The 14,698-nt window shown below is 44.7% G+C and overlaps 1 protein-coding gene across 2 annotated transcripts in view; it reads right to left on the bottom strand.

Moving 5' to 3' along the window:
* The window catches only part of GRAMD2B (GRAM domain containing 2B), a 136,642-nt gene that overhangs the window by 73,962 nt on the left and 47,982 nt on the right, over nucleotides 1-14,698 (bottom strand). The window contains exon 1 of one of the 2 annotated variants that reach the window (XM_030193564.1): nucleotides 4,287-4,583. The exons of the other annotated variant lie outside the window; for it this stretch is intronic. Coding sequence (XP_030049424.1) covers nucleotides 4,287-4,381 — 95 coding nt within the window. The 5' untranslated portion in view covers nucleotides 4,382-4,583. Of the gene's footprint in view, nucleotides 1-4,286; nucleotides 4,584-14,698 lie in introns of those variants that run through there. 2 annotated transcript variants of the gene reach the window in all.

Genomic DNA, 14,698 nt, shown 5'->3' with positions numbered 1-14,698 from the left:
GTGAATTACCAGTGGTATTTATTGAGACTAATGGGGATTTGATGTGGAAACTTATTCTTTTGTTGACAGACTGTGTGGGTTTTGGCTATTTTTTTTTCCATTTATTTTTGGTAAGCTACTTTTTTTCTCCGTTTTTTGGGAGTTTTTTGTTTTTGTTTGCTCTCTTTTTTCTACAGTTTAATGATTCATTGAGGCCAATGATAATATCTGGGAATTCCTTTGGGAAAACTGACACATTTGGTCAGACTGATTCTCTCTGAGCTTTGAGGCCTTGTTTTATTTAAAATTTGAGATGTTTGCAACCCCTCATAGTCTGTGTTTGCATTTTGTTAGCAAACTGCAGGTTTCATGCTTTTTGAGGATATCCAGATAAAGGAGGACAGAGAGCCAGACCAGGTTTTACTTCCATTGATTTAGATGCCATTTTCAAACCTCAAATGTTCCTAAGGGGGAGGTGGCTTCTCATCTGCCTGAAACCTTCCACATCTGGGAAACCAACTCATTTGCTCTCCATTCTGTCTCTGCAGCATCAGGCTGCTGAATCCTGGAAGCCATGAGCCAGCTGGAGTCCCCTTTTGCAACTGTCTCCAAGTAAGCAGAAACCGCTGATCCTACCCTTTTCCCTTTTGCTAGGGAGATGACCTGAGACCTGGCCTGTGTTATGTCTCTGCTAACAAAGGGGTCCTTGCTTTTTGCAAGACAAGATACAGCACAGGCACTGATCAGCAGGAACACAGGGGACAGAAGTGGACTGGGATACAAACTGCTTCCATGCTATTTACCTATTTATTGTTTACAAACCAAAGCAATGGGACTGTGGGGATATGCTCAGCTGTGAATTTCGTGGACGCACCTGCCTGACCAGCAGAGGGGTAAGGATGCCCTGGGGATGGGTGTGTGCACCATGTTATCCACAGGCTTGAGGTTCACAAGGTCCATGTCTGGTAGTTTCTTGCCAGCCTTGTGCTTCACGTCTCTTTTCAGCTGGCTCCTATTATTTACTGGCTCCCATCGCTGTCCCAAGGCCTGAAGCACAGCAGAAAGGACCCACCACCCTGGGTCCATGCTACCCGGGGACACAGTCACCCCCCCCCCCCTTTCCGAACGGGGCATGGCAGCAGCACCGGCCTGCCAGACTCACTGTGCACTGTGTTGCCTGCGACTCATCTTCTGAGCAGACTGGTTGCTGAGCAGGGTCTCACAGAGGGAAAACAGGGAAAAGGCGCAGAACACCCCAGGGGGAAGGCACAACAGGGATCCAGCACCACCAGGTATGTCTACTCAACTGGGAACCAGTTGACCAACTGGACCAGGAGCAAGGCCTCAGCACCAGAGGAAGTCTGTCCATCCACCTGCTGGAGATAGAAGATACTGAGGAGCTGAGCTGCTAGCAGAGAACTATGTAGTAGTGCTCAGTTCTGTATTTTCTATCTCCACCTGCTGGTCGATGGACATAACTACCTACTCGTCCTGGAATAGTGGGAATGAACGTAATGGAAAAGTTAATTGGATGTGTATATGTTTCCACTGTTTTTCTTATATTTTAGTTGGACTAGTTTTTGTGAACAGGTCATTATTGTTTGAGCAGTTTTTATATGAGAACTTGGGCATAAACTATAAATAATCTTGAAAACCATACACGCAACTCCTGAATTCAATACGTGCGACAACCAACAGCCAAGGCAACTCAATCAACAATGGTGTAACACAATCATAGTTTTGCAGCTGTGCTTTGCATTAACTGCAACCTTCAGATTACCTTTTGCAAATCAACGCTTGAATTTCTCCCTGTGCACTGTACTTCTTTTTGATTTACAGTCACATATATATTGATTAGGGCTGTACTAAATATTATTATCTGATTCGATTCAGGCCTGAATACACTATTCATACTTGGCCAAATAGCGATTTAAATTTGAATACGATATAATCCAAGGCTTTACTGTGCTAAATCCTACTGAGAAACTGAGTTCGATTCCCACTTCAGGCACAGGCAGCTCCTTGTGACTCTGGGCAAGTCACTTAACCCTCCATTGCCCCATGTAAGCCGCATTGAGCCTGCCATGAGTGGGAAAGCGCGGGGTACAAATGTAACAAAATAAATAAACAAACACTTGATCTCCGATTTCATGTTGCTTCTTTTATTATGTTAAAGCTCAATGACCATTATTCATATTTGGTATTTGTATTTGGCCAAATAATAAATTTTTCATTATTGGTATTTGGCCAAATATTAAAATATGCTATTCAGTACAGCTCTAATAGTGACTGAATTTTATTCTCCGTTTATAATAGCTCCTTTGTCAGTTCCCTTCCAGGGTCTAAAATATATGCCCAAACCAGGAGGTCCCAGTAACACCAGTCTAAAAAGACCCAGGGGGTCTTTTGCTTAGGTGCGCTGGCGTTTTTAGCATGCGCTAAAATAGGTGCACGCTAAACGCTAGAGATGCCAGGGGGAGGCTATTGGATATTTTGTCACGACTCAACAAGATGGAGTATTCACGAATTACAAGATAAGTGCATGTGTATTTATTGACTATATTATCAGCAGCATTGGCTATACTTACATCACATTTAATAGGTGAATTAAAGATTAGTATCACCTGACCAGCACAAAAATATATAAAAAGAATCACCAGATGAACGAAGTGCTAAACCACCAGGCAGTGATATTATCACTTGCAGTAATGAGTGGAAATTCTGAGGGTATTCTCAAAAAAATTTGAATACACACCAATACTCTTTTAGTAGCCCTTGCTGTGAATTTGTGTTTATTTTCGAATTTTGGTAACTCTTTGTCCTGGTTTGGATATTTGTTATATTTATACACCAGAGACCGAAGGATTTTTGTTATTAATGTATTCCTATGGGCAGCCCCCCCCCCCCAAGGTTCCTACAAATTTTCTTCCTTAAACTGGTAGATGGATCTGGCTCAAGGCAAATGACACCTCATATACAGTAGATTGTTCCTGAGCCAGGAAGGTTTAATATCTAATGGTCCTATTTCCTAAATGTTTTCTCCCACTTGTAGCTGAGGCAATGAAGGGTTAAGCGTCACTTCCCTAAGGTCACAAGGGCTATCACTGGGGACAAAGCAGGATTTGGATCATAGCTTTCCTAATTCTAGCCCACTGCTGCTAGGATTGGTTAGATTACCTATGAGTGCACACTAAGCCTTAGCAAAAGGGCTCCCTTAGTTCTTTGAATTAAACTAACTACATAATTATAACCAGAATATTTACTGAAAAGTTGTAAATTACTGTTTTGTAATAACCATGTGTAGCAAGGTGACAATTCATAATGCACTGACCTTCCAGCTCCCCCCAAAAAACGCCCTTAAAAATTGAAGGGGGTGGAAGTACATAAATATAGAGATTTCAATTAAAATTCACTCCGTGAACCCTTAAACCGAAGCAATGCTATCTCAGCAGCTAACATCGAGACATTACCCTTCCTTACCTTACCCCTCCCCCCCCCCAAAAAAGAGCAAATCGTGGATTTTCTTCTGCATTGAGGCCCCTACTATTGTAGGGTAGGGGTGTATTATTTCCCCGCTTTTATACACTAAACAGCACTCAGTAAGCCAGATTTTTCTCAGTTCTCTCCTTTTTCTTATATACGATTTCTCCCAGTCTTATTTTAATTAATAATGATATAGTCATAAAGAAAGACAGAGGAAACAGAATACGCGAACATCCTCTTTGAGTTGAGTACCAAAAGACAGACGATTAATTATTAAACTTCAAGCAGCTGCACCTCTTTGTTCTTCTGCCTCCGGTGAAAAATAAAAACCTCCAAAGAGATCGCAAAAAAGAAAATCAATTACACCCTTCCGATGTAGTCTTCTACATTTTGTTCAGGTAAGTATTACGCTAAGGCCGACTGATATCCTCCACCACCTGCAAGCATTATAGTAAACTCTACTCAGGGCTGTCTCAAGCTTGCTTGCTTTTGATTCTTGGGAGGTTACCTTTAAATTTCCCAACACCCCGCGTCGTCACTGAAAGTTTTAGTTCACAAGTACAAACTCGTTCTTCTTTTTAGAAAAGATTTGTTAAAGAAAAAAAAAAACCCCCAAAAACAAACGTATCATGCAAAAACCCAGCAAAGGCAATCAGTAGTACTGACTGCTTTTAAGACTTTTCACAGGAAATCCTCCCGCCCTCCAGCCAGCTTTTAACACACATCAGCACAGCAAAAGCAAAACTAGTGAACTACACGCGCGAGTCGCGACTCCGATTCCTCCCCTCCCCCCTCGCATCTCTTATCCCGTGAAGTTTACTTACACAAAGGCGAGACCTCTGTTTTCCTTCTTGCTGGGCTGCCTGGGCACGAGCTTCGCCTCCTCCACTTCACATTGTTGTTCTGTGATAAGAGCCATGGCCAGAGCCAGTGAGGGAACACAGGCAGGGCAGCTCGTCGTGCAGTGCTGTCTTCCCACCCACCTCAGACTCCTTTTTAGCTCACTGCTGCTGTCACACCTCACAGCAGTCAGCAGAACTGAGGCAAGCAAGCTCTTTCTTGGTGTGGCTCACTAACCTGGCCAGGTTTGAACTGGTCTGATTGGCTGCTGGACCTCGGGCAGTAATACTACGAAAAAAACACACACACACACCAAAAAAACAAGCAGGAGAGGAAACAGGTTTTTTTTTTTTTTTTTTGTAACTATGCCAACCCTCAAGCAATAAAAATAAAAATTAAAAAACAAAAATCTTCAAAGCTGTTCAACAAGTCTTGCTAGGGAGTGGGGACTGAAGTCTGTGACTGCAAACAGTAGCCTTTTGAAATAATCACAGCTGGCCTTGTTTTAGGGACAAGGAGGGAAAGATAGATCTGGAGGACTAGTAGCATAGGCAGGGCTTTTTTTGAGGGGGTACACTTGAAGGTACTGAGTACCAGCACATACCCTGTTTCCCCGAAAGTAAGACATCCCCCGAAAATAAGACCTTGTAGAGGTTTTCCTGAATTGGTAGATATAAGGCCTCCCCCGAAAGTAAGACCTAGCAAATTTTTATTTGAAAGCAGGGCCGCCGAGAGCTGGACAAGGCCGCCCCCCCACCCGAGGTCGCCGGGCCCCCCTCCACCCACCCTCCGTCGCTCCCGGAACTAACCTTAAATGCCTCCTTTCACCTTCGCAGCAAGCAGCAGCAGGGCAGACCTCTCCTTCCTTCCGTGCCCCGCCCTCACGGACGTTACGTCAGGCGAGGGCGGAACACGGAAGGAAGGAGTGGCCTGCCCTGCTGCTGCTTGCTGCGAAGGTGAAAGGAAGCATTTAAGGTTAGTTCCGGGAGCGATGGAGGGCGGGCGGGCCAACCCCGATCCAACCCCGATGTTTCCCTGAAAAATAAGACAGCCCCTGAAAATAAGACCTAGCGCATTTTTGGGGGCAAAAATTAATATAAGACAGTGTCTTATTTTGGGGGAAACACGGTAGTAACATAGTAAATGACGGCAGAAAAAGACCTGCATGGTCCATCCAGTCTGCCCAACAAGACAACTCATAAGCACCTTTTCCACTGTCTGCTAAACTTGACCCATGGTTCTCGTATTTTAATGAAAGAGCTCAGGTTCTACATACAAATTCTGCCTTGTCATAGATTCTATGACTGGTTGCAGGGGTCCTGGCTATTGTAGGGTGGGTCCCTCAATGATCACTCCACTCCTGAAGGGTGGCCTGGCATTTGAGTACTGGCACCTTTTTTGCTAGACAAAATGTACTGAGCATAGGGTAGCTGTTAATTAAGGAGACCTCCATTCAGTGCGTTTTTTCTAGTGAAAAAAGATTTTGGTACTTAAAATGCCAGGTCACCCTTCAGGGGTGGAGTTTTCACAGAGGGACTGACCCCACAATAGCCAGGCCCCCTGTAACCAGCCACAAAATCTATGACAAGGCAGAATTGGTGTGTAGAGCCTGAGATCTTTCATTAAAACTTGGGGACCATGGGCCAATTTTAGCAGACAATGGAAAAGGTGCCTGACCTCGGTACCCCCTCAAAAAAAAGCCTGCCTCCACTATTAATCAAACAAAACCCCCCAAAGATGATAAAAAAGAGGATAGGAAGCTTTTATTTTATTTAATTATTTGTTACATTTGTATCCCACATTTTCCCACCTATTTGCAGGCTCAATGTGGCTTACATAGTACCGTAAAGGCGATCGCCAATACCGGTATGAACAAATACAGAGTGATGTTGTGGAAGATTAAAGTCCATGTGTGACAGAAAAGGCGAGCACAGCAGTGTGATGGCTGCTTGAAGGATTTGTAGGTTTGTTATTGGAGCTGGTCTGTTGCATATTTTAAATTATTCAGGCAGGAAGTGGCCTTGTCTTCTTATTTAATCAAGGATCTACTTTAATTCTATAGATGAAGAAGATAAAGGTGACAAAAGATATAGTTGACATGAGTGCCTGCCTAGTTAACCCTCTGAAGTCTTCTTACTGCCCAAAGAAAACCCTTACTCTGAAATAACCTAGGTTGATAGAAGTAGCTAGTGGCTGAACCTGTCTGATAGGCTGCAGGTACCGCAGTGGAAGCAGAGATAATCCTGCAGCTAGGTCTGCCTGGTAGTGGCAGTTACATTACAGTTACTGTCCTAGTGGATCTGGCTGGCAGGCTATGCACTCCTCATGTTGACAGTCTGTGTAGCAGTATGGTGGTGGTGAAGCAAGAGCAGAAAAGCCATAGGTTAGATATTTGGACAATGGCTACACTCATATTGGTAGCTATTTAAATTGTTATCAAGCTTTGTGACTAGGCATGCTCCACTACAGCACTGTGATGTTCCTGAAAATAAAACTGAGGCGGAAGAAAAAGAAAAAGCAAGGAAGGTGGAACAAAAAGATATGAAGGTACCTAAAGAGAAAAGACACCCCCAAATCACTAAAACCGAAACACATACTAGGTAATGTAGATGGAAAACGATGACCACAAATGCTCGCAGTCTAAGCAATAAAGTTCATGACCTTCAAGTCCTGATGTTGGAGGCAGACTTGGACATAGTTGCAATCACAGAGACATGGCTCAATGGTTCCCATGAATGGGATGCAAACATACCAGGCTATAATCTTTTTAGGAAGGATAGAGAGGGGCGTAAAGGTGGAGGAGTAGCTCTGTATGTGAGAAATGATATCACAGCGACTGAAATGACAGGGAACTGGGGAAAGGAAGAAGCGATATGGATCACCTTAAAAAGAGAGAATAGAACCTCTGTCCACGTGGGTGTTGTCTACAGACCCCCGACACAATTGGAGGAACTAGATAAAGATCTGATCGCTGATATTCAAAAATTGGGGAAGAAAAGAGAGGTGCTGTTGTTGGGAGATTTCAATCTGCCGGATGTAGATTGGAAGGTTCCGTCTGCGGAATCGGAAAGAAGTAGAGAGATCGTGGATGCTTTTCAAAGTGCTTTGCTCAGACAAATGGTGACGGAACCCACGAGGGAGGGAGCAACGCTAGATCTGGTACTCACAAATGGGGATAATGTGTCAAATGTCCGAGTGAGTGCCCACCTGGGCAGCAGTGACCATCAAATGGTTTGGTTTGATATGACGGCTGAAGAGGAGGGTGGCCACTCAAAACTCAAAGTCCTGGATTTCAAGCATGCTGACTTTAGTAAAATGGGGGAATACCTGAGGAAGGAGCTGATGGGATGGGAGGAAATACAAGAAGTGGAAGGACAGTGGTCCAGGCTGAAAGAAGCTATAAATAGGGCCACGAACCTTTATGTAAGGAAAGTAAATAAAAGCAAGAGAAAAAGGAAACCGATATGGTTCTCCAAGCTGAGAAAATAAAGGCTAAAGAGTTGGCGTTCCAGAAATACAAAAAAACTCAAGAAAAGGAACACGAGGAGGAATGCCGGATGAAACTGAAAGAAGCCAAGAGAGAGATACATCTGGCGAAAGCGCAAACGGAAGAACAAATGGCTAGAAATGTAAGGAGGGGTGGCAAAATTTTCTTCAGGTATATTAGTGAAAGGAGAATGACTAAAAAGGGAATTGTGAGACTAAAAGATACTGCGAACCGCTATGTGGATAATGATGAAGAAAAAGCAAATTTGCTAAATAGATACTTCTGTTCTGTTTTCACAGAAGAAAATCCTGGAGAAGGATCGCAATGGACTGCAAAAAGTACAAATGAGATTGTAAGTGGATAGAGCACCGTTCACGGAAGAGAGTGTGTATGAACAACTTGAAAAGCTAAAGGTGGACAAAGCCATGGGACCGGATGGGATCCACCCCAGGATATTGAGGGAGCTCAGAGAGGTTCTGGCGGGTCCTCTTAAAGATTTGTTTAGTATATCCTTGCAGACGGGAGAGGTTCCGAGGGATTGGAGAACGGCCGATGTGGTCCCTCTTCACAAAAGTGGTGATAGGGAAGAAGCTGGAAACTACAGGCCGGTAAGCCTCACTTCGGTTATTGGAAAAGTAATGGAAGCGATGCTGAAGGAAAGGATAGTGAATTTCCTGAAAGCCAATAAGTTGCAAGTTCCGAGACAACATGGTTTTACCAAAGGGAAATAGTGCCAAACGAATGTCATTGAATTCTTTGATTGGGTGACAGGAGAATTGAATCAGGGATGAGCTATGGACGTAATCTACTTAGATTTCAGCAAAGCTTTTGACACGGTTCCCCACAGGAGGCTCTTAAATAAACTGAATGGGCTGAAGATAGGACCCGAAGTGGTGAACTGGATTAGGAACTGGTTGATGGACAGACGCCAGAGGTGGTGGTGAATGGAATTCGCTCGGAGGAGGGAAAGGTGAGTAGTGGAGTGCCTCAAGGATCGGTGCTGGGGCCGATTCTGTTCAATATATTTGTGAGTGACATTGCCGAAGGGTTAGAAGGTAAAGTTTGCCTATTTGCGGATGATACTAAGATCTGTAACAGAGTGGACACCCCGGAGGGAGTGGAAAACATGAAAAAGGACCTACAGAAGCTAGAAGAATGGTCTAAGGTTTGGCAATTAAAATTCAATGCGAAGAAATGCAAAGTCATGCACTTAGGGAGTAGAAATCCACGGGAGACATATGTGTTAGGTGGGGAGAGTCTGATAGGTACGGATAGGGAGAGGGATCTTGGGGTGATAGTATCTGAGGATTTGAAGGCGACGAAACAGTGTGACAAGGCGGTGGCCGTAGCTAGAAGGTTGTTAGGCTGTATAGAGAGAGGTGTGACCAGCAGAAGAAAGGGGGTGTTGATGACCCTGTATAAGTCGTTGGTGAGGCCCCATCTGGAGTATTGTGTCCAGTTTTGGAGGCCGTATCTTGTTAAGGATGTAAAAAGAATTGAAGCGGTGCAAAGAAAAGCTAAGAGAATGGTATGGGATTTGTGTTACAAGACATATGAGGAGAGACTTGCGGACCTGAACATGTATACTCTGGAGGAAAGGAGAAACAGGGGTGATATGATACAGACGTTCAAATATTTGAAAGGTATTAATCTGCAAACGAACCTTTTCCGGAGATGCGAAGGCAGTAGAACGAGAGGTCATGAAATGAGATTGAAGGGGGGCAGACTCGAGAAAAATGTCAGGAAGTATTTTTTCACGGAGAGAGTAGTGGATGCTTGGAATGCCCTCCTGTGGGAGGTGGTGGAAACGAAAACGGTAATGGAATTCAAACATGCGTGGGATAAACATAAAGGAATCCTGTTCAGAAGGATTGGATCCTAAGGAGCTTAGCCGAGATTGGGTGGCAGTGCCGGTGGCGGGAGGTGGAGATGGTGCTGGGCAGACTTATACGGTCTGTGCCAGAGCCGGTGGTGGGAGGCGGGACTGGTGGTTGGGAGGCGGAGATAGTGCTGGGCAGACTTATACGGTCTGTGCCAGAACCAGTGGTGGGAGGCGGGGCTGGTGGTTGGGAGGTGGGGATAGTACTGGGCAGACTTATACGGTCTGTGCCCGGAAAAGGACAGGTACAAATCAAGGTAAGGTATACACAAAACGTAGCACATGTGAGTTTATGTTGTTGGGCAGACTGGATGGACCGTGCAGGTCTTTTTCTGCCGTCATCTACTATGTTACTATTTTACTATGAAAGGGAAAGACATTAGGTAGTAAATTTAAAAAGAATCAGAGAAAATGTTTCTTCACTCAATATGTATTTAAACTCTGGAATTTGTTGTCAGAGAATGTAGTAAAAGTAGTTAGCTTAGCTGGTTTAAAAAAGGTTTGGATGGCTTCCTAAAGGAAACGTCCATAGACCATTATTAAAATGGAATTGGGGAAAATCCACTGCTTATTTCTAGGATAACAAACAAAATACACAGAGTGTATAGATGCCAATGCGATAGTCTTAAATACTGTTAGACTAAAGTGAAGGAGAGTCTCATATATAATTTTTTTAGTAATATTATTTTCACTCAATAGGTGAGTATATTACATATATTCATGTCATAATCATTGACTCCACCTCCACCATCCCTTTTATAGTAGCAAAAAACAACTTGCTCTGCTTTTTCTATGTTGAATATCTATAAATATGTATTTATCAAAAAAACACACTGCACTTATCTTAGGCAGATTGGTGCCCTCTTAAAACCCCGACAGGTTCCCGTTTCGTATAGACTTTGTCAAGGGGGAGTGGCTACAATTCCGATTCATGCCCCAGGCTTTTGTGTGTGCTGATTTGTATCCTTTGAAAAAGGATCCCGAGGCCCTACCAGCAGAAGTCTTCCTCAAGCCTGCTCTTCACTCTGCCACATTGCCTGCCAAGCGGCTGCTTTTCCCATCAGGCCGCGCATGCTCAGTTTTGAAACCGAGCATGCGCAACGTGAGAGAAAAAGCAGCCATAGGGGCAGAGCAGGCAATTGCGGCGGAGTGAAGAGCAGGCTTGAGGAAGACTTCTGCTGGTAGGGCCTCGGGATCCCTGCCAGCCAAGGCATTTGTAGTGGGGGGGGGGGGGGGGGGGGGGCAGCGGCAGCGATCCTGGGGGGTGGCAGCGGTGATGATCCTTGTGGTGGGCGGCGGCCCTGCCCTGGGCACGGCTCAGTCTCTTGGCGGCCCTGGCGAAAGTAGGATGGGGCGGGATGGGATGTGGTGAAGCAAGTTAAAATCTTTCGGGTGGGGGAGCTGAAAAGTACATCAGCAGTAAAGGGACAGTGGGGGCACTTATGAACATAGCAGGGAAGGATTCCTTCACTGTGTTGCTTTGATGAAGCTGTACAACTGCCTCATCCCCACTACCTCTGTTACTGATGGTAATATGCACAAGGAATTATGTGCCCCCGAAAAAATAATCAAAATAATGCACCAAAATTGTACAACATATTAAACAGAAAAATACTTGTAGCATTCTGAGAATATGCAAGTACTTTAACTCTTGGCTCCCAGTCACCCTAGCCCTTCCAATCCAGCATCTTCCCATTGGCCATGTGAGCAATGGTGTTCAGCAGCACTGTAACAGAAATCCTGTGGTTAGGTGCACCCATAATATGATTTGCCTATCAATGTTTTAGGTAGATTGCCAAATGACCACCAGACTTCAGATTGGCTGGCCTTTTGTTTGTTGTTGAGTTACTAAATATGTTAGACACAGTTAATACAGAATATATGTTTCAAATGGGTTAGAGCAGCAGGCTGAGAACCAGGGAAGCCAAAGTTCAAATCCCACTGCTGCTTGGCTAAGTACTACTACTAATCATTTCTATAGTGCTACTAGACATACACAGTGCTGTACACACTATATACAGGTACTTTCTCTGTCCCTAGGGGGCTCACAATCTAAGTTTTTTTTGTACCTGGGGCAATGGAGGGGTAAGTGACTTACCCAGGGTCACGAGGAGCTGCAGTGGGAATCAAACCCAGCTTACCAGGATCAAAGCCCACTGCATTAACAATTAGGCTACTCCTCCACTCCTATAAGTCACTTAGTGTGCCCTTATGCAGGTCTTTCTCGCTAGCTAAGGCCATTTTTACAATGGCTGTAAACCCCCCAATTTTCTATTTTTCTATAAATGGCCATGCACTAATGTTGGAATTATCACATGGCCATTTAAAAAAATTACTGTAGGAGCACTTACCAAAATCTATTTTGTAGACAGTAAGAACTCCTGTGTTATCTGTGTCCTAATCAATTAGTATACAGTAACGTAGATGTGTTAACTGGTTAGCACAGGAACGCCCACTCTCTGCCCTTGACACACCTCCTAAAACAATACAAAAAAAAATATTTCCTGCGTGGTTGCTGCAAGCAAATTAAAAAATTATCATGTGATGTTTTAGCGTGGCCTGCATTAGTCCACTGTTTGCTGTATTAGGCATGCAATAGTACCTAACACAGTGTAGTAAAATGACCTCTTAACTCTCCATTGCCTCAGGTATAGACCACCCTGTTTACAAAGCCATGCTAGTGGATGGCAGTGCGCTAATGCAGACACAGCCCATTGACTTTGAATGGGCTGTGTCAGCATTGCCTCATGGCAGCTGCTAGCGTGGCTTTGTAAACCGGGACTTAGACTGTAAGTCCTCTAATGTCAGGAAAATACTTGCAATACTTTAATTTATCTCACCTTGAGCTGCTACTGAGAAAGGTGTGAGCTAAATCCAAATCCAAAATGTAGTACCAGACATATAGTGAATTAATAAAAACAATCATACAAAAGTCACTCAGAACTTATAAAGCAATTCTGATATACCATGATAGCACTAACTTCCTTGAGTCACACAGTAAGGGCCAGCCTAAGAAAAGGTAGAACTGTAAATACTGCAGCAGGTAGTAAGTAGCTCAGTGTACTTTGGGAAAACTAAACAAGATGGATTAATATAGATCAATCCTGCACAGAATTTGATGCTAACAGAATATCTGGCCTTCTTCACACTTGCAGAATATATATATAGAATAAGTATAGAATAAGTAACCACAGACTAAAAATAAAAATCTGAAGACAAAAATTAAACTGAACCCTCAGGAAACCAGACTCTGCATACAATACAACCAGAGAAAGAGAAACAGTGATGCATGTCCCTATGTACTATATCCTATATAATAATTTGCACCTCCAACGTTCTACGTCTGGATGCCTGGGTTCGTAACACAATTCCCATTGGTCTGCCCTTGCATCTGAACGTGATGACATCAGAGGGCGGATCAGTGAGAGGGAAGGGAAACCAGCACCAGCCAGCCACAGAACGTTGGAGGTGAGGATACAATTGCAGGAGAATCATCCCCTCCCTCCCCCCCTGTCCTCCGAGTTCCAGGCCCGCCCCCCTCCCTCCCACCCTCTCCTCCCCTCCGAGTTCCAGACCCGACCTGCGTTGCCCACCCTCTTCTCCCAGTCCTCTGCCTGCCCCTCGCATTCCTGCGTGCCACCTAGAATTTAAAAGTTCTTTCCTCGGGGTCCGGCGGCAGCAGTGAAAGGCGAGCAGGCACGGCGCTTCAGCCTGCCTTCCCTTCTCTCTTAGCTCTGCCTCTGGTCCCGCCCTTCCGGAAGTAGGAAATGAGGGCGGGACCAGAGGCAGAGCTGAGACAGAAGGGAAGGCAGGCTGAAGCGCCGTGTCTGCTCACCTTTCACTGCTGCTGCAGGACCCCGGGGTAAGAACTTTTAAATTCAGGCTGGCACGCAGGAAGGCGAGGGGCAGGTGGAGGAATGGGAAAAGAGGGCAGGCAACGCAGGTCGGGCTGCCACTCAGAGGGGAGAGAGAGAGGGAGGGAGGCGCGGGGGTCTGGAACTCGGAGGAGAGGGGGGCATGGAACTCGGAGGAGAGGGGAGCCTGGAACTCAGAGGAGAGGGAAGAGGGCATAGAACTTGGATGAGAGGGAGAAGAGGGGGCCAGGAACTAGGAGGGAACGGGAGGGAGGGGGTCTGGAACTCGGAGAGGGGGCTTTGAACTTGGAGGAGAGGGGGGCCTGAAACTCGGAGAGGGGGAGGAGGACAGGGGGCCTGGAACTCGGAGGAGAGGGAGGGAGGGCGGGGGCCTGGAACTCGGAGGAGAGGGAGGGAGGGCGGGGGCCTGGAACTCGGAGGAGAGAGAGGGAGGGAGGCCTGGAACTCGGATGAGAGGGGGGGAGGGAGGGGGGGCCAAGCTGGAACTTGGAGGATAATCTTGCTAGCGCCTGTTTCATTTGTGTGAGAAATGGGCATGTTTTACTAGTATAATATAAAGATGGCGGATGCAAAAGACAAAAATTAACATATTCCTTTCACTAGATTAAAAATTGAGAAATAAAAAATAAAACAAAAAAATGAAAAATAAGGTGATACCTCTTTTTTTTTTCTTACTATATTTCAAAGGCCAAAACTTCCTTTTCAAGAACTGGTCAAAAATGTAGTTAACCAATTAAAAAAATATCACCTCATTTTACATTTTTTATTTATATTAATTAATCTTTAGGATGGGCTAACAAGCCTATCACACTACTTCATTTTCAATTCAAAAGAAAGGGGGACCCTTTCACTAAGCCGAACTGAGAAATGGGCTTAGTGCTCCTGTATGTGGGTCTTTTCCATGTACTAAGTCCATTTCTTGGAAGGCTGTAAAAAGGCCTTATTTTTTTTCAATTTGTTTCATTTATGACTGTGTGCTAATGGTAACACGGGAGCTCATACCACTTTCTGTTTAGCCATAAAGGGGATCAATAGAAATCAAATAAAATAAAACATGGAAAAGAAAATAAGATGATATCTTTTTTTATTGGACATAACTTAATACATTTCTTGATTAGCTTTTGAAGGTTGCCCTTCTTCGTCAGATTGGAAATC

This window comes from Microcaecilia unicolor, chromosome 2, assembly GCF_901765095.1.
Source record: "Microcaecilia unicolor chromosome 2, aMicUni1.1, whole genome shotgun sequence".
NCBI lineage: Eukaryota > Metazoa > Chordata > Amphibia > Gymnophiona > Siphonopidae > Microcaecilia > Microcaecilia unicolor.
This window is presented reverse-complemented; position numbering and strand designations above follow the sequence as displayed.